At 43.2% G+C, this 19,673-nt stretch overlaps 1 protein-coding gene across 3 annotated transcripts in view; it reads right to left on the reverse strand.

Annotated features, from left to right (window-relative positions):
* Positions 1 to 19,673, reverse strand: part of PGM2L1 (phosphoglucomutase 2 like 1) — a 42,794-nt gene that overhangs the window by 13,959 nt on the left and 9,162 nt on the right. For all 3 annotated transcript variants that reach the window (XM_082304421.1, XM_082304420.1, XM_082304422.1), the window contains exons 3-7: positions 12,627 to 12,794; positions 5,761 to 5,867; positions 3,497 to 3,581; positions 2,437 to 2,520; positions 634 to 827 (exon numbers count right to left, since the gene is read on the reverse strand). In XM_082304421.1, the coding sequence (XP_082160547.1) occupies positions 634 to 827; positions 2,437 to 2,520; positions 3,497 to 3,581; positions 5,761 to 5,867; positions 12,627 to 12,680 (524 nt within the window). In that variant the 5' untranslated portion in view covers positions 12,681 to 12,794. The remainder of the gene's footprint in view (positions 1 to 633; positions 828 to 2,436; positions 2,521 to 3,496; positions 3,582 to 5,760; positions 5,868 to 12,626; positions 12,795 to 19,673) is intronic.

A 19,673-nucleotide genomic window follows, 5' to 3' on the forward strand; every position in this document is an offset into this window, starting at 1 on the left:
CCACCTACCTTACTCATCCTCCTTTTATTCTTGTCTTCTGCCCCACCTAACCTTTAAACTTAATCTTCTCACCTCTGTTCTATGCATGTACACCTCACCTTTACTCTGAATTTCTGTATTTGATTCAGAACTCTGAGCATATTCGTTTGCATAAAACGGTTCACATCAGGGTGCTTTGCTGTAGCCTAGTGTCCAAAGGCAGGCTGCTTTATTGTCAAGAAGTATGGTTTAGTCCTAATGACGGCGACCGTCTAATTTAATGACGCATCAGCGAAGGGATGGGGTGAGACAGAATGGGGAGAGGACCAAAAATTATTCGCACCATGAAGAGCACAGAGCAACGGCCTCGAGCAGCCAGTGAGGGCTGTGGCAGAGCGGAGCACCCAGCTTCTGTGAACCGTAATGGCAGAAATCAAGTCACTCATTTGTGACGACAAAAATCACTACAGGCAGGTCCGAAACGATTATAATTTTGGAAGACAGCCCAATCCCTATACCCAAACCAAAAATGTTTATGTATGGCAGCATCGCACGCTTTATTATTGAAGTCTATCTGCCAGCAGTCAGGTCTCCACATGTAGCCCAGAGCTCACTTAAAAATGTAATTTAAGTACATTTGGGGTTATACAATACCTGTGATAACAGATCTTTTTCAGATCCTCCATGTAACAGTCACAGATTTTCTTCAGAGGATCCTGTCTAAGGGGACTGGTGTCTACTAGATTCTCATTCCAAGAGCCATTCCATGGTTCAACGCACTCTTCTATACATTTTATGATTTCCTTATCGTGAGGAGAGGTGATCTGTGCTCCATTTTCCCAATAAACCTGGTATAAGTTTAAGGAAAACAAGACACGGTTTATTTACAGAGATTATTAACTTGATAAATTCTTTTAGCTATAGGATTCTGCACAATTCCTGCTAATGGAAGTCACACAGAAAAGGGTAGCGTCAGACTGGCTTGATTCTCCAAGTCATTGGGAATCACAGTTTACGATTTCAGTCATGTAATGATGGCTACTCAGCAACACGGCCCATTTTCAAAAAAGCTGGTATTCAACTATTATGACTGAAATAGTCAGGATGTGGGAAACCGAAACTGGGCACTTACATTTGAGAGCGTTGTGCAAACTGCAACAGAAAAAAAAAATGTTACCTTCTACATAGCCTGGCATTCCATTTGAAAAAGAAGCACAACTTGTTTTTGAAATCGAAGCAAAACAGATAAGCAGTGTGCCAAGGTACATGTTTTTCCATAACTGAACAACTGTAATCTTTCAGCTGGAAACACTATCAAACCCTGAACTATAAAAAGTCTTTGTTAAAGAATTATTTAGATGCCAGTTTTCCCACAGTTTGTTTCCACTAGCATCGTTGAGTTCACAGTGCAGACTTTCTACTCAGACCAGTCTGTCTCTCTTTTCTTGTCGGCTGGCTTTCATGAAACCCGTAGGTACTCTGTACCTTCAAAACTATGGGTTTGTCAAGTTTGGTTAAAATGGTCCAAAACCTTCAGAAGCTACTGAATTCACAGGGGAAATAGTGAAAGATAAAACAATTCTTGTGAAAGACTAGAAAAAACAAGATCCTGACAAAAGTGAAATGCTTTGTATCAGACGACACAAACATAATAGCTTCTTGACAAACGAAGCATCTGGAAAATGGATGCGGCTTATTTTCTTATTCATTGCTACAGCTAAGCAAAAGTAAAGGCTGGTGAAGCACTTTACAGCTTGTTCCACAGAGGACAAGTGCAGTACAATCACCTCCCAGAGTCATCTCTGTGCAGAGGAAGACTGGTTTTCCTGTCCTTGCCATTACTCACTGACCTGTTACTAAGCTTCCAGAATGCTTAGTTAAAGGTTAGAGTTAGTTCAGGTTCTTATAAAGTTTAGAAAGGAAATACCGCGTTACAATACTGCCTAAGCAGCATTTGCTGTTATGGATGGTTACACTGCTCCAAGCTTTCAAAATGAAGCCACCCGCCTCTCTCTCGATGCCCAGAAAAACAACCTTACAGGGAACACCACACTACTACCAAGTTTTATTAATCAACTCTTAAACTGTCACCGGCTTCAGCACAGTTACCTACTGCGTGGACTAATTCACCTAAGTTCTAGCTTAGTTTGAAATTCACTTTTAAGTCTAAGAAGTGAATGTGTAATAAATTGCTTTAGCATTTCTTCAGCTGCTAATTAGACTATGGAGTGTCACAACAGACTTGTGCTCAAGATACACAAGAAGCGTGATCTTAAATTCTAATTGCAGAAGAAAGTGCGTGTAATTCAGGTTATAGAAGGATGAATTACTTGAACCATTTCTCCCTCTGATGTACGCACACGCGCCCTCCAGAAGCAGCCAAACGCCAAAGGCACGTGGGTAACGCTGGGAAGCGGCTGGCTGTGACATGCTACGAACTTCACGTTCAAGCCTTACCTTGTATCCGTTGTCCTCCTTCCGGTTGTGGGACGCTGTGATCATCACACCAGCCACCGCTTTGAGCTCTTGAACAGCATAGGGCTACAAAGGAAACCCAGAAACGTCCATTGACCCAAGAGTTCTGCAGCTGGCACAAATAACATTATACTATCAGGACAGTTATGCAATAGGATGCTACAGAAGAAGCGGCTCCTAATGTTTCACCGGTTTATTTGAAAATCGTATACATGAATGCTCTTCATTCTGTTTCCTGTAGCCAGTAATAGAGAGAAAGCTTGTTCTAGTCCATCGCATAGGAACATTGTTCTGTTTACCAATCACATGAACACAATTGTTAACTAGCCAACTAAAGAAAGTCTACACTCGGATTACTCTAGTATTTGAGAAAGAGAAAACAGGTTGAAATAGAACAAAGGAATTCACCAAAAGGCTTGTTGAAAAACAAGTCACAGGTATTTCCAGCTAAAGAGCATCCAGTCCTTTCAGTCCTCCCCTCAAAACAAGATCCACAGCACACACGGCACACCAGAAAAGCTTGCAGAATAGAGAAGAAGGGTTTAAAACCCTGCAAGAAAAAGCCTCTCTGACTAGAACAGAAAGCTCTGGTTTTTGAGATATTAAAAGTAGAGGCAATCCTTCATTCCTTCCACTCTAAGCAGTGTAAGTCTTATGTCCAAAACCATACAGTCCCTATATATGTGTAGATATTCACATACACATAAATATCATCTTTGACCATGTGACACCCAGGTGGTTAAGCACAGAATAAACCAGCAGAATGCTTCACCTGTAACTAACAGAGCACAGCCTGGACTGCAATACTGACTGTCCTCGCACAGCAGCCTGGGGTGAAATGTGATTCTCCTGACTATCTGCACGCGGAAGACTTCAGCGACATTCTGGTACAGCCTCCTTCAGAGCCAAGTGTACCAAGCAGCCTCTATTTTTGTTTCAATAATGGAATTGGAGAAGAAAATTGCTAGTTCACATTTTTAGTAAACTTTCAAATACTCCCCTAACTGCATGGTTCAACACCATAAAAGAGAAGATGACTCACCACAAACGGCGTAGGGACATAGGTGGAAAAGAAGTACACAGGTACATCTTTAGCCAGTAGGACTGCTGCAGTGAGCTTTGCAAGTCTGCCAACATGAAAAAGAAAACAGTCAGTCAACCCAACTCCCCACGACAATCCAACAGCCATATGGTGTTACTGCAACCTTCGTTTCACTTGTGTCTTAAATCCCCCTATTGCTTTTTGGCTTACACTAAGAGTAGCAGCCGACAGTTTGTCCAGTCAATGTAATACAGCTTTCAGGCTGTAGAATCTGAGACAGCACTTTTATTTGATGCTTGAAGAGCACGAGGCACTTCAGTCAACCACGTAAATAAACCAGTGATATCAAACCCAAAGCTACAGAACCTACTGGTGTGACACTTGTCCTTCACTCAAGGACAGAACCGCTCTCCCAGAAAGTTTAAAGTGCCAGATGTCTGCAACAGCAGGTTTGGAAAAGGATTCAGTATCCCCCACAGCAAAGCTTGTTTGCCAGTCTTGTTCAGCAGCTTCAGACAATATCCATCAAGCAGATCTATTCCTAAAATATACTTCTGCAAACCAGCACGCTCTTCTTCCAGAAAGTGTAGAAACAGTGACAGCATCCATGTTTTCAAACCTCGCCTTTCTTACAGGCTTTTCCTTTCAAGCAGCAGGGAAACTCATTCTCTTTCAGGTAACTGTTTGATATGAGACTGTTCTTTTCAAGTCAGGGGCACCCAGCTCAGCACTTAATGGGAAGTCTCGGAGTCAAAACAGATGAGAGATTAAATAGCGTACGTTTGCCTTGCTCACTCGTTTTTACAGACAAGCATTAATACTTCTCCTTATCTCCCACGATGAGCATACCGTAGTCTAAGTTTCAGTTACTCAGAATTTCACTATAGCACCTATCGAACGTAACCTGAAACCACTTAAAAGAGTTTGAGGGCTCAGCTTGCAGTCGAAGCTACTGAAATTTTGCTTGTGTATCAAAATGGTTTACGTCAACTTAATTACGGGATACGGCCAGATGGTCTGCCATCCTGCTCACACGGTGCTGGACAAGCACGCTCATCCAACTGAACGCACTCTTTTGGGGAGGTTCAACTTGATTTAGCCCTACTGTAACTGTGTGTCATCCCAAGGGGACAAAAGAAACATGTAGTTGAGAACTGATTTGCTCCTTTGATACGTGAAACGAGACAACTGTGCTGCCATCAAGTCTGAATTCCAAGCTCAGTGCAGCTGAAAAGGAATGGTTTTCTTACACTTCCACATTTTTAAGCTGTGTGTAACCCAGACAATTTGGGTAACAGCCTTCCAAATACAGTGCGACAGATGAGTTGACACCCTTATGCCAAAAGCGTGGTGGATCATGTGCCACACGTATCTGAAGACCAGGAGGGAAGGCGGGGAGAGGCAGACTTCAGGGGAACGGAGAAACTCTTAGAAGTTTCTGAAGTTCTAGATTCTGTGCGTTATTATAACAAGAACTTTTACATCCCTAGATTATTAGATGTTGACAAAAATTAAAAGAAAAAACCCCTACATTAGTTACAATTAACTACAATAACTACATTAACTACAATAATTAACTACTCGTTAACTAAATAATAATTAGCTACTGGGTTGGCGTTTTTGTAAAGCATGCCATTACAACATGCGCTTTGCTCCCTGAATGACAAGGGATTAGGATTCCTTACAGGATTCAGAAAGCAGTTCTTTGACAGATCCTCTCTCCCTTTCCTTGCAAAGGGCACAATTTGGCATCACTGGAAGTTTACGTTCTAAGCATTCCAGGTAAAATATTCCCAATGTGGAACTACACTGAGATCGCAGTCTAGTATAAGGGTACCAAAATACTGGGTCACAGTAGGCTGCAGGTAGAATTCTTCCCCCCCAAGCAAGCTTAAATCAGATGCATAATACAAAAGAACGACAGTGTTAACAATACTGCATCAACATTTAGTGCTTTCAAGCTAGATGTGAGTATTCTGAATTTACCTTCAAATTTCTCTCCGGGCATACCAACTTTTTAATGTCTGCCTAATGTTCTTGTGCATTTAGACCGTAAATTCTTTGGTGACTAGACTTACATTCCTCATTTGCTGGCAACTGGTATTATAAAGGCTTTAGTCCATGCCTCTCTTCATTACTATTTACATGGACTACGGGAAGGGAAAGAGCGTGTGCAGTTCATGACAAAAATATTCTGATAGAACGGAATGCATTTAAAGCCACAAATTAATTTCTAGTCTTGCAAATGTAATCAATACTCATACTTCTTACTGCTGCAGTTGCTGGTCACCTGACCTCGTGTGTCATATCCAACAACAAAGCCTCTCTGCTTAAAGTCTGAAAAACACCTCTCAAGATACTTGTAGATCCCCTGGAAAGAAAAAAAAAGAAGAAAAAAAAAGTAGGGAAGAATTAGCTCTAGTGCAGCACACACAAACATTAAAAATGATCTCTCACATAGGATGCATAATGTCAGTAGGCAAAATACAGCTCAGCAGAGAAGTCAATAATAATATTCACAAAAGCAGCATATTTCTTTTTCCCCAAAGTGTTCACAGAAAGAAAGTAAACCGAGAAATGTTGTGGGAAATAAAACCACTACAACAATAAGTGACCAAACAGCATAAACAGAAAGCTCGAGCCAGAAAAATCCTCAAGCAGCAAACACTTGTTTTCAATCCATACGGTGCTTTTATGTATTCAAACCATCTTCTTAAAAGACCCAACTGAGAAAAATCCGTTTTTTTTGAAAGTCCCTGCACTCAGGCAATGTAAGGCTCGTGCTAGTCAGCGCTGGTCTTTGTCCTGGTGTTCACAGTACAAGTCAGACCCTGTTTCAGCACTGCTTCCAATGTGTTAGTTCTAAATTCGTGTTAAAAGGATGCTTCATCCGTACCCACTTTTTCAAACAGAAGTTTAGTATTAGTGACTTGCTCCAGGTGGACAGATTAAAGTCCTCGATTTATATACTATGCAGGTACAATAGCACAGGTACAAGCTGTCTTCTATACATCAAGGCAGAACATTTCCAATGGCAAGGTATCAGAGAAGGCCCCGTGCAGGGAGAAGAAAGGGGAGCAGATGAAGGGAGTAAATTTTTAAAACGCTTTGGGGGTGAGGAGAAACATGCGCTGAGGCATACACAGGAGAACAACAAGCAGCCCCTCAGTCAGCCACCCCTTCTTTTCAAAACAGGGGATAGGTGCTCTTGGAAATAGTGCATTACATGGTGTTCCAGCTTCGCCTTCCCTGGGGCCTTCACATCCATTCATTTCCCGGTTAGAATCTCTCTGGAGATCCATCACAGAAACAACCCAGGATGGATCAGCGGTTTTAGACAAAAAGATGGAAGCACTATTGTTAATGGAAGTTTCCAGAGGCCACTGTTCACTGCAATCAGAAAGCAGCCTTCCCCAACACAAGCGCAGCACCGTGAGCTTACCACAGCCAAGTGGTGACCCTAAAAAGGCTACCTCTTATGAGGGTCCAAGTTTCCTCTTGACAGGAGGGGGGGATGTGTTGTACTAGAGTTACACAGGCTTTTCCCCCAGTATTAACTGCAATTGTTTGCAATGGTCTTATCTGGATCTGACTCACTATCGCCAACAAGCAGTCTCTCAGCTGGAAAGCTGGCTTGACTCCTATTCATGAAATTCAGTTGAGCTCAATTTTTTTAACGGTTCCTGCCCTTTCCACCAAAGAATGTGCTTCAAAGCACGGACAAGCGGATACTGGCATCTCTTTGGAGAACTATTTCAGCTGCAGATGTAGTGTGTCTATAGGGGGATTTGCAGAGAGAGAAAAAGTTTAAAATAAATAAAAAGCTTGGAGCACTGACGGGACTGGAAGCTGTGCCACGGCACGATCGCCAGCTGAAGTCACCTTCACACCGAACTGAACTGTGTGGATACGCAAACATGTTCACACCGCCCTGACAACTTATCAAGAACTTTCATTCACAGTTGTAAAGAGATAAAAGAGAGAGGAATGGGGAAAACTTGTTCAAGTTTGACTAGAACAGATTGAATAACATTTAAAGAGATGAACAGCAGATTTCTTATCAACAGATCCCTTGTCTAGGCTAGCGGTATCTTGAGGTCAGAGCACACTGCAGAGTTTTATCTGAACTAGTTCCTCAAACATCAACAAACTGCACAAAAGGCAAAATTTACAGAAGAGGCAGGACCATATCAGACAAACTGGTACTAGTTAGATGCAGAAAACAAACGGGCATATAAACTTTCTCAGAAGCAGCATGAATCAAGGTAAGTTCAGACAGAACAACTAATACTCCTGTCCACACAAAGTCATTACATTACAAACCACTCTTTACAGATGTAAAGCTGTTACATACGATTTCTGCTTCACACCTACCCCCCAGCAGCTCTCCCTCGACAGCGGAGGCATCGCTCGAACCTCCTGGCACCTCCAGGATTCTGCACATCAAATTTCCCCCTCGCCCCTTACTTCCCAACGACAACCACCACGCTGCTTTGCCTTTTTGGCTCTAATGCCTGCTCCCTTGTACATCTCCCAGCTTTGCATTCCCTCATTCCGCAAACGCAGGAGAACTGATTGATTTTTGTTGCAAAGCAAGGGCCTACACTGATCTTTTTAGTAGACTGGATCTGCCGTACTTTCTCCCCTGCACCTCACGCCAGCTATTTCTGCCTGAGCATTTTGGCAGCTATGGGTGGGGTGCCACTACAATCTAAACAACGCTCTCCTCAAGGGTGAGGTGAGATTTTTCCTAGGACACACTCTTGAACCAGCTTCACTGTTCGACAAGGATCAAAGATTTCATATGAGTGAAAATAGCAATGTCTTTACTTTCTGTCTTTACGTTCTGCCATGGAGAAGTTTTGATTAAAATTAAGACACAATGCGATACGCTATACAAGAACAAAATACTTGAAGCTTAGCCAAAGATCCAACAGCTGAAATGAGTCCAGCCCTACTGGACTTGTTTACCATCCAAATACCTTTATTAAAGCTAATTGAAGATATCCACGTCAATATCTTGCCACTACATACTTGGCGATAATTAATAACTTATTAGCAAGTGTCAGCGTACAAATGTGTAACCGCCTCAGTGGATCTAAAACAAAATTCTCTTTAGGTGCACTGAAGCGTTACAAATATTTATACCTCTGCACAGCTCGGGTGATTTCCCTATATAAAATTCACGGGCAGATCTAGTCTACTTCTACAGCCATGTTTTAAATAATCCTCTTGCACGTGATGGTACCCAGAACGGGGTGGAAAGATTTTTGGTTGATGAAATCAAGAGAGATAGTAACAGCTTTATGAAGTCCAGTATTTAAATCTTTCAACTATTATCTTTAGCTTTGCTTATATAGCAACAGGAAACTCGCAGCAATGATGCAAAGAGGACCGGTTTTGTCATGGCGGAGGCCAGTGATGGGTCACTCACCCCTCAGTAAAAGCACTCGCTTCAGCAGGACAGAGCAGGAAAATCTAGGCTTTACGCATAGCTTACGGACCTACGGTCTTCAGACGAGTCAAAGGCAACGTCTGGATATTCCGTACCTGTCTGGATCCGACTTTTCATGATCTCAATATAATCACGCAAATGAAGGACACAGCATGCGCTTAAGCACGCGAGTTAACTAAGGTTTATTTTAATTGAAGGAAATATTTTAATTACACTGAAGTCTACTTTTTTTGAATGGCCATTTATTGCTGTAGCAGGTAAGGACAAAGAGAGAGACAGGGTTGCCCATTTTCAGATTAGGTTCAGCAAAACTGTTAATGTCCTTAACTTCCAAAACAAGCGTACTCAAAGAGATTAAATCTAATGCAGTTTACTTCAGAAACAAGTTTTAATCTGCTTCCCAGGGATTGCTTTTTCTAACTTGATACGTGGCTTTAATAAACAACTAAAAATAGAAGCTCTACAGAGGGAGGAATGAATACAACCCAGTTTGTTACTTTCAGAAACCGGTAATGCCCGTGGAACTGAACTTGCAAACACATTCCCTGCTGACCAAAATGAAACTTTTCACTTTCTGCCAAGAATGCGTATCAGTCAGCCGATCCAAGCACAGTCACGCTTTCACGAGACTGGAAACACAAAGGCAGCATGCAACGTTCAGGCGCCGGGAGCGTGAGCAACTCCGAAGGCCAAAAAGGAGAGCGACTATTATTAACTTCCTCTGCATTATCAAGATGTTTACTCTGCTTCAAAGAAAAGCGGACTTGTTTAAGGCAACTTCGCTACTCTTAGCAATCCCATCACTGGCAACAAGCTACTAGTTTTTAAACTGTGTTTTTTTTTTTCTTAATCGCTTCAGCTCGTTCCCACCGGATCAGCGCAGACCACCTCTACCACATCAGTAAGTTTTGTTCGTACCGCGACAGTATTTGTAGCAGATGAGTTTGGCGTACTCAGACCAGTAAGGCTAGAATTAAAGGAAGCATCATTCTAAGGTGTGTCCAGTTTAGAGGTTAGAAACCCACAGAAAACTTTCTGTTGGACGCAAGACGAAACTGAAGAGAAAAAATGGTCAGATATAAGGCTGGGTTTCAAACGCTGCCCATGAGCTCCAACATGTTACTTCTGTTCTTTTCAAAGCCTGTATAAACAGCCATCGGAATTTGGTTGCACCACAAAAGTTTGGGCTCCAGTTGTACCAGCCAGGCATTAGCAGTATGTCAAACAGCTGAATACCCAGCTCCTCCAAGTTTTAAGCACACCACTTCACCCTGAGCCAACAGAAAACAAATTATTTCAGTCTCGTCTACTGAGGGACTTGTATCAGAGCATCAACCTGCAAAGAGACGACTATTTTAAAATGTTTACCTACACGGTATTAAATGAGCGATTTTTATCAACCCTTCGTAAATCATCTAACAAAACACCTTTTATCATATGGCTGAAGCTCCATTTATAAAAGAGCACTTGACAAAGTAGATAAGATTCAGTAGGTCTGTCATAACAAAAACTTTTTATTGATGTTCCAAGTAGAATGGCTACAAATAAACCAGTTCAATTATATTTTTCCATAGTCAAGACTAAAGGTGGAGCAGATAAGATGTTTAAGTATATTTAATATGCGCAGTCCAAACCCATTTGTATATGTTCATAAGGAAAGGAAATACGGAACATCCATTTTCTGACTCATGCTATTCAATTTCAAAAGGATTCAACACTTCTCTTTCCTTGCCTCCCACTACCTTCACTGGGGTGAAAGCTATATTTTGCAGATTAAGAATCCAAAGTACGTGCAAGAACGACTACTGAAGTCGGGAATGATAGTTTGACAGGACTACAACCTAGATAAATCAATGTTCAAATTCAGACTCTTCTTTCAGGTGCTGAAATTCTGGATAATATCAGATCAATTTGCTATGTACTCTGAATTAATTTCGTATGAAGTTCAGTTGTGAAGATTAGTTATTTAATCTACTTGTTTGGGGTAAAAATTGACAGAGGAACACACCAGCTGAAAAGCACCCTGGTACTGTACAATAAGCAAATTTAAGAGCAAATCCACTATGAGACAGCAATATAGAAAAGGAGCATGGAGCACTTTTGATCAAAAACTAAATCGACACCAACTGTTCCTTCCCAAGGTGTTTGTCAAAAAGGTGGGGAAAGAAACGAGACAACAGGGGACCAAGTTCTTTGAGAAAGAATACATCATCTGCCCTTGAACAAAACAGCGCTTCAAAGAAAAGCAAAGATGATTAAGCCTTATATTAATGAACAGGTTGATTTATTTGAACAATCAACACACATACAACTCATTAACATTGCTTGGAGGGAAACAGAGAAGAGTCTGATCATTTTCCATCCCTCTTCTGGCATGCAAGAGCAAAATCAACAGAGGAAAAAAGGAGGGTAAAAGATATTGAAGAAACAAGTCCAGAAAGTTGTGTTTCTGGTTGTTAATCAACTTAAACAGCTAGTCAAAAGAACCTAAAACACAGTTCAAGGAAAAGATGCATCAGCAGTGAGGAGTCTCTGCCATGAGTCTTCCCCACCACAGCACTGGTATCATTCACGACTCTGTGGCAGCCTCTACCCAGCGCCTCAACTCCACGTACCAGCTTTTGTGCCCTCCTAAAGCTACATCCAGCGCCGCCACCAAGCAGAGCCTCGTCTCTGGCAGAGGAGCAGGCAGTTAGGACTAAAGCCTCCCTGGCCAAAACCCTACCCCACGTGCACACGCCTCCCACCAGACCCCTTCCAGTAATGCTAATATACAACTGTCAAAATGGCAGTCAAGAGCTACGTCTAAGTTCCAAGATCTCCCTGTCTGTATCCAAATCAAGAAGTCCACCCCAAAATACTCTACTCCAAACTTCAAAGAACTAGTCCTAGAAAAGATCCACATCTGTTTACAATGTTTTCTTAGTAAATACTTCTAGAATGATATCTCTAACCCAAACACACAAATATTAAATCACAGATAAACCATGAATCATCGACCTCTCTGATACAGTATGTAACGAAAGATTTGCAGTTTGAGAGTTTAAGTTCGTATCTCAAACTACTTTCTTGTATCTCTACTTTAAAGAGTGCCAAGAGCTACGGAGCTCCAGTAATGCCAGCTTAACCACAATATTTTCTACAACTATCCAATCCAGTTGTTGGTAACACGAGTGTTACTGGAAGGATTCCCCAGAAGTTAATTTACAATACAGATGTTCTTCACAGTCAGTCTACATTTGCTTCTTCATCTGCCTTCCTGTTCATTTTCTCAGTAAAACCTGCTATTTTTGTATAGTTCTTCACAACTTTGGCTAAAAGTGAAAGTAAAGGCTTGTTTGGGGGTGGCTTTGCTTTTTGAGTTTTCTTGGGTTTTGTATAGTTTTTGACAAATACTGGAAGTTCTTATGACAGCTAACGCTTTCCAACTTCAGAGCAGTATAGTAGACTTTAACTACTGGCCAAATTCCAGGGGCAGTGATTATATTCTGCCTCCTAGGATGTCCAATTAAACCTGTTCTTTATTTTCTTCCAGCACTAAACGTTGCGTGCTATCACTCAACTGTTGAATGCCTGCTGTGTTTCACCCTCAACTTGTATTTCAGCAGTACACTAAAGACCCAAGCGTTTACTGTGAAACCCTTCAGTTGTCTCCCCTGCGACTATGCAGCTTACCTGTGTTGACTGGATCACCGTCAGATCGTTAATGTAGCAAAAGCCTGCTCCCATAGCCGAGCGCAGCCCGGCGGTCCCAAAGGTCAGCCTGCAGCAGAGACGATCCCGTAACTCTTCATGCTTTCCATTCTGTAACAAGCTTTCAATCTGTTCTTTTGTTTTTTGGTTCTGCAAAAGAAGATTAAGGTCTTCATTTAGTTCTTGAAATCAGGATCTGAACTATATACTTACTGTTTTTAAAGAATTCCTAGTTCTGCAGTGCAACAAGTTCTTCCTATCCTATAAAATGCCTGTCTGCACAAACTTCATTGTAACTCTCATTTCTATCATATTCTTTTCTCTATCATCCTTATTTATAAAAGATTCAAGAGCTCTTGCTGCCATTGACACGCTGATGTGTTTGCCTAGTCATTAACACACTTTCCAGCTACATGAAGCCTGTAAGCGAGGAACACAGACTTCAAAAGAGGTTTTCCCAAGGCAGGTAACACAAGTTAATTCTCGAGCTGTGCTGCTGGAAGACAGACAAAAATCCGAACTTCAAAGCAGTGCTTCCTTCCTCCCCACCCGCAGGAAAGGTCTGTAAGCAGGCACAGTAAAATAAAGCTGACATTGTAAAACCAAAAATAAAGCTTGTCTTTTCGAGTTACGTTAATCGTTAGCGAGGTGGGTACAAGAGAGTGAAAGCCCCTATTTACCACACACTCTCACATAAAGATGGGTATTTCTCTCTGTCAGAGAATCCCAGCCATTTTTGACACTTTCCCTGCTCAGTATCTGCACTTGGTATGAATGGGTTGAAAAAAACCAGCTCCTACTCCTGAAGGTATCACGTGCATCGTTTTAACAGACACTTTTACTGCTCTCCAAACTTCAATTTTTAACTGTACTTAGAGGAGGGTCTCAAGAATCTTGTCAGTAAAACCCAGAGAATTCAAAACAAATTTCCACAATTACTTAAAAGTTCAGAAAGAATGCATTTTACACGCAGTATGTGATACTGAACAAAGAATTCTCCACAGAAGTCACCGGATGTATCTTTAAGAGTTCGCATCTTTCTGAAGGAAAAAACCTCTGCTCCCAAAAGCAGTCCCCATGTCAGTGAAACACAACTTTATTGCGGGTGTTAGAGAACACAAAGATAACAGTTGCTTTATGATTTGCTCCCCAAACCAGCAAAATATACACCCACTAACCTACTCAGAGGAAACACTGAAAAGCAAAATATTACGTCAGTCAGTTAATTTGATGTATATCAATATATTAAGAGTCTTCTGGTTCATATGGAAGAGCCAGAGCCATTCTCCCCTTCTGGTATCACTGTTAGCTGATGGTTACACCGCTTCACCTCCACTTGCACAGCTTATCGCGACTGAAAGCTCCCTGCGGTTACGTGCCGATGTTTGTACGGCGCGTATCGCGGCGGAGACTGGCTCGTCGGCTGCTCTGCCGTGACCTGGAAGAGGCCGTACCAGGCCAGACCAAGGGCGAGTCCAGCACCCTGACAGCAACTGTCAGCAGATGCCCAGAAGGCGGCACAAGGACAGCGCAATCACGGCAGGAATCTGGACAAAGGTGCAAGGGCGATCTCCGTATTTTCCACGTAGGGAGTTCCTCACCTGCACAGGAGGGCTCCTTGTGCCAACAAAAGGGATACAAACACCAGACAAGTCAGGACAGAACGTTTTTAAAAATGTTGTCATCCTGTGCCTTTATCATCTAAAACCCATGACTAAAACGAATGGCCACCTGACAAGGACAAAGTTTGGCTAAACAGAACAGTAGGGAGCAATCCTTCTGATGGGAAAGCCACTCCATTTTAAACAGTCATTGCATTTACAAAAGAATGTGTGTGTTTGTCATTTCCATGTATAGACGATACATTTACTACCATTCCTTGTTCAGCTGAGGGAGTGATTATACACATCTCTGAAAGGCTTAATTCGAGCATTTACCTTAAGGCAGGAAATGCTACAATCCTATGAACGTTTTAAAGTCAATCCTATGCAGCGCACAGTATGTTACGTAGCACGACGGGTAAAAGACACTGATATTGAAGTCTCCCTCTGTTCGTTCAGTATTTTCCCAAACCTGCATTACTGTCAAAGCTGTGAACTTCCAAGTGCACAAAACGCACGTACACACAATTTGTTCTTCGTAGTTATTCTGCACCCTCAACTAATATTGAGGCTAGAAAACAATGCGACAAAATAGGGAAAATTTAATATTAATTACCTATGATGATTAGAATTAGATAGTCATGGCAATACCAACCACACTATCCTGAGCATGCCTGGGGAGACCCAGGGGGAAGCGAGAGAAGGCGAGTCCAGTTTGACAAAGAAAAACAATGACAGAAGAATATCGATGTCTGTCCTTTTACAACATGTACTAACAGGGAGCGATTCACCCCTAGGATGCCGTTTTGAAAGAAGCGGATGTCTAAACACTCATATTTTATAACACAGGGATTTTGAAGGCTTTATAAATTCGTTTGGTCATGAAGAAACGCAGCCTGCCTACTGACAGCCAGTTTGGACAGCTATAATAAACACAGCGCAGCCCAGCCAGGCTTGCCAACGCCGCAGAGGGTGTAGAAGGCAACTGAGACACAGCTGTAAGAAACAATGACTCCAGCTGTATAATAGTTCAGCTCAGGCTGCGCGAGTGCTTCTCTCAAAGTGTTGCTTCAAGCAGGGTCGTAAGGAAGGGTTAAAAAAGGCAAATGGAATCTGAAAGGCAAGGGTGAAGCACCCCTGACATTTAAAACAGAGGTCAGCCAGCTTCAGCTCCCGCGCTGCCACAAGGCAGCCGCTGCAGCCCGGGGGCACGGGCCCCGCACAGAGGGCGGCTCTTCAGGATTTGAAAACTGCTGGGAAAAGCACCATGATACGAGCTGCACGAACCTCCGTTCAATATTTCATTCAAAAAATATTCAATAAAACTTGTTCAAAAGCTGAAACTATTTCCACTGCTTGACAAAAGATCTTGAACACTAGCAGGATGAGATGTGGGAATTCAAAATAAATTTTAATTTCTTTGTGCCTTAAAATAAAAAGGCAAGCCATTATTGTTCAGGCTTTCAGATGGCTCTGCAACCAAAGCGAGCCGTTACTCACCACCCAGCTAAAAACAGGCCTAAAAAATAAAGCAAAAACAATGGGGCACAACAAATATTAAATCCCAGAAGTGAAAGCTTCTCTTTGAGCTGTTCATAGGCTGTCAACCAGAAAACAAATGACTAATCTGAAAAGAGTCTGAGGCAAGAGTATATGAAAACCTCATTTCACACTATCATAATTCAATACATTTTTGCTTTAAAATAAGGTTATTAAATTACACAGCACCTTTAATAGCTGTTTAGGATACGCTGTATTGCTTGCCTGCAAGAAAAGAATGATGTGTAGTACATTACACAGTTTGTGGTCAGGAATTCTGCAAAACTGAGGCAAGATTTTCCTGAAGCAATAGCGTAAACATTTATTTTACAAATAGATTAACATGCATTTTCGATTGAAGCTACCTTATTTATTTTCCAAGGGAACAAAAATGAGTCAGCCAAAATAGCATCCAAATAACATTTTAATTTGCTCAGGTCACACTCAGTTAGCTAAAATTTCCTGCAATCAGAAAAGAAGAAAGGAGAAAAAAAAAAAGTTACGAGCTAAAGAAGAAAATCTCAAAGCTTTCCACAGATGACCTGAAACTCCTGGGGCAACAGAAAGAAGGAATTTTACGAGACTTGGTATAAATTCAGATGTGGTAATGATCTGTCTCACCCTCTGGGTTACGCATGCAGTAGCGTTAGAAGACTGATCTCGAGACAGCTGTTATCACAGCCACCCGCAGCACAATCCTCACCAATTTTCATTGTTTCCTGCTTTCCAGTTTTACTCCCAGTTGGAGCTCCAAAGCCTAAGGACCAGTTTAGCTTCTGGCACCACACTGCTTGGGTAGGAACACCATTTACCATACCAAACTGAGAATTTCAAAAGGCACTGCAGTCGGGTGGGGCTAAAAGATAATGACAGCTTCCACTGTTGACGTGTAGCCCTACCGCAAACTCTCAAAAAACAGGTTTTTTGCTGTTTTGCTTTATAGTTATGAAATAAAGTAACGCATCTGAAAGTTTCTCAGTAGCCCTTATGAAGGTTCATTTTCCAAAGCGGAATAGCTGTAATGTTAAAACACACAACAGATGTTCGTATTAGAGACTGGGATTAAGAAAAAGCCTAGCATGCCTTCATGCAAAGCATATTTTCTGAAGCCCTTAGAATCACTGCACAGTCACTCTCTCCGTCAACACGAACCTTCCTGTCATGCGAAGCAAGAGGCACTAGGAGGGTTTATCCGCTTAGTCAAGCCATGCAGCATCCCGTCATATTTCTAAATTCCAAGGAAATATCATCAATCCCACCTATGGAGGCAATTACGCGATGCTGATATGAGAGGCTCACTAGCAGCTTTAAGTAGTTCATTGATGTATTCCTAAATAACTATCACAGATGACTGCTTAGAAAAGAATTTCTCAAGCTTCTGAAGCCAAGCAAGGCAGCAGCACGAAGTCAGCACCAAACTCAATTAGCTTAGAAACACAAAGTCGGGCAACTGAAGTGCCCGCTCTTAACCGTTGCCTGGATTAGTATGTCAGTAAGCTCCGTTAATCACAACGCAGAAGCCTAGCGTAAGCAAAAGAGAAGTTCCTTAGAGATTATTAACTACAGTGTTTGGACATTATTTTTAGTATCCTTAAAAAAAAATCCACACAACCCAAGACTGCCTAAAGCTTCCTGTCTTAAGCAGAAATAAACTAGGCTGTTTCATACAAAAACAGTCATTCCTTAATAAAAGCAATGCTGTAAGATATCCTTGCGTCCCCAATGGCTCTAACAAAGCAATTCAAATTCTTCTCATGGATTTAATGATTTGAAGAGCCCACAGAATTTAGCGCTTCTTCTAAAGTCAAGCATGTCAATGATACGAAAACAGCACTGCTTTCAGTATCCACCAAGCGTGCCAAATCTCTGCGCCGCTGGCCAACAAGGCTTTCTGGAAGAGCAGCTGCAGCACGCAGGGACAGCGGAGCGGCTGAGGGAACGCAGGCCGGGGCAGGGACCCCCGGCAAGCGCAGTATCCCTGCTGGAGGCACAGAGGGCGGGAGACGAGGGCAAAGGTGCCGTGGTAAGCTCAGCGCCTGCAGCCTTACCCCACCAACACAACTCCTGGCCTTTCCTAGGGTCCCCCAGCCGCTCCAGAAGTGCTGGTGACTCGTCTGGCAGGGATACCCCAAGGGGTTCGGGTCTGACTGGTAGGTACTGGTTTCTCCCTCATTGCCCTGTGATGCTGAGCGGGGAATATCCCAGTAACCAGGCTGAGGTTGGTATCCCACATGAGGAAGCGGCTAGGGAAGGGGGGAAAAGAAGAGGCTGAGTCCATTTCAGCACCATGGCGTTGGTGGGGTCTGCCTGCTGCGGTAGGAACACATGTGCATGGGCCTGAGCTCAGCACCGGGCAGGATGCCTGGCAGAAGCAGCACTGACTCTCCCCAAAGAAGGGAGTGACGGACCCTTCAAGGCCGCCCCACGTTGCTACTGGCTTTCAGAGGATTATTTAGTGGTGCAAGAAGCATCTGGCAGAGAGCAGGGTCCTTCAAGCCCACAGGGACCAACCTCCCAAAGGCAAAGAGGGCAGGGAAGAGGGCAGGGAAGAGGGCAGCATTGGGGTTGGAGGTGAGACCCACCCGCAGACCCACATCCTCTGAGCACAGAGGGATGGGGGGACCTCTGCTGCCACCAAAACAGCTTTCATGCAGCTGACAAGCAGCCACCGCACCGTAAGGCCCCACCCCTTGCAGCTGCACACACACACACACACACATATATATATAAAAATATATCTAGGTCCGGAGGCAGGACAAGGCAGCAATCGAGAAGCAACAGATGCTGTTCTTCCTGCTCTGGGTGAGGAAGGGGTCCTGGCCACCGCCAGCAGCGTGCAAGGAGGCGGCAGATAAGGTGACAGCAGCGAGGATGGGCCCTGGAAGAAGAGGCCCATGCGACCTGAACGTACAGCACTGGGGCCAGAAAAGGGACAGGGAAGGAAAGAGGTGCCTCTGGCTGGTGACGGGGCTAAAGTGGGGTCCAGCAGGGAAAGGATAAGTAGGAGAAACAGCACCAGCTCCCTCAGTCTCAGCTCACAGGGCGAGTGCTCCAGCCTCCAACCATCTCGGAGCCCCTCTGCTGAACTTGCACCAGTTTGTCAATACCCATCTTGTACCAGGGGGCCCCAAAACCAGACACAGTATCTAGATGCAGGCTAACAAGTGCTGAGTAAAGAGATATAATTCCTTCCCCACAACGGCCCAGGATGCTGTCGACCTCCTCTGCTGTCGGGGAGGCCGCTGGCTCCTGCTCAGCATGCTGCCTGCAGAGCCTCCCAGGGCCTTTTCAGCAGAGCGGAGCCCCAGTTTGCACTGCCGCAGGGGGTTCCTTTTTCTCAAGCACAGCCTGTCCTCATTGAATTTAACTTAATGTCCTCGCCGGTCCATTCCCCCGAATAGCAGCTCTGCCCTCAACTGTCTACTTCCCAACCTGGCAGCACCTGCGAATGGGATGCGAGGGCCCTCAGAGATGTTAATCTACCATTTTAAGACGTAAATTTGTGAAGCATTCTTAAATTTTTAAATAGCTTTGAGGCTTGCCATTTGATACGTGGGAAGCAAAGAGCAACCAGAGGTCAGGCAATGTTTTCCTATCCCATTTCAAGGAGACTCTACCAAGCACCTTCAGGGAGTCCTCACATTCTCAGGGAGAGCGGGGTTTTGCATTACTAACAAGCCGGGAGGAGAGAGAATGAGACTATCAGAACCTCCCCTTCAGCACTTCGGATTCGCTGTCACAAAGAAATGGAAACAAGAAATATTTGGGACAGAGACAGACAGGCTGCTGCATGGGTAAGAGGCTGAACATAGTTCTGCACTCACATGAGCACCAGAAAAAAAAAAGTTCTGCATTATTTTTTCCCTATAAAGTTATTACACTAATATAT

The sequence above is a fragment of the Platalea leucorodia genome (assembly GCF_965183815.1).
Source record: "Platalea leucorodia genome assembly, chromosome: 2".
NCBI lineage: Eukaryota > Metazoa > Chordata > Aves > Pelecaniformes > Threskiornithidae > Platalea > Platalea leucorodia.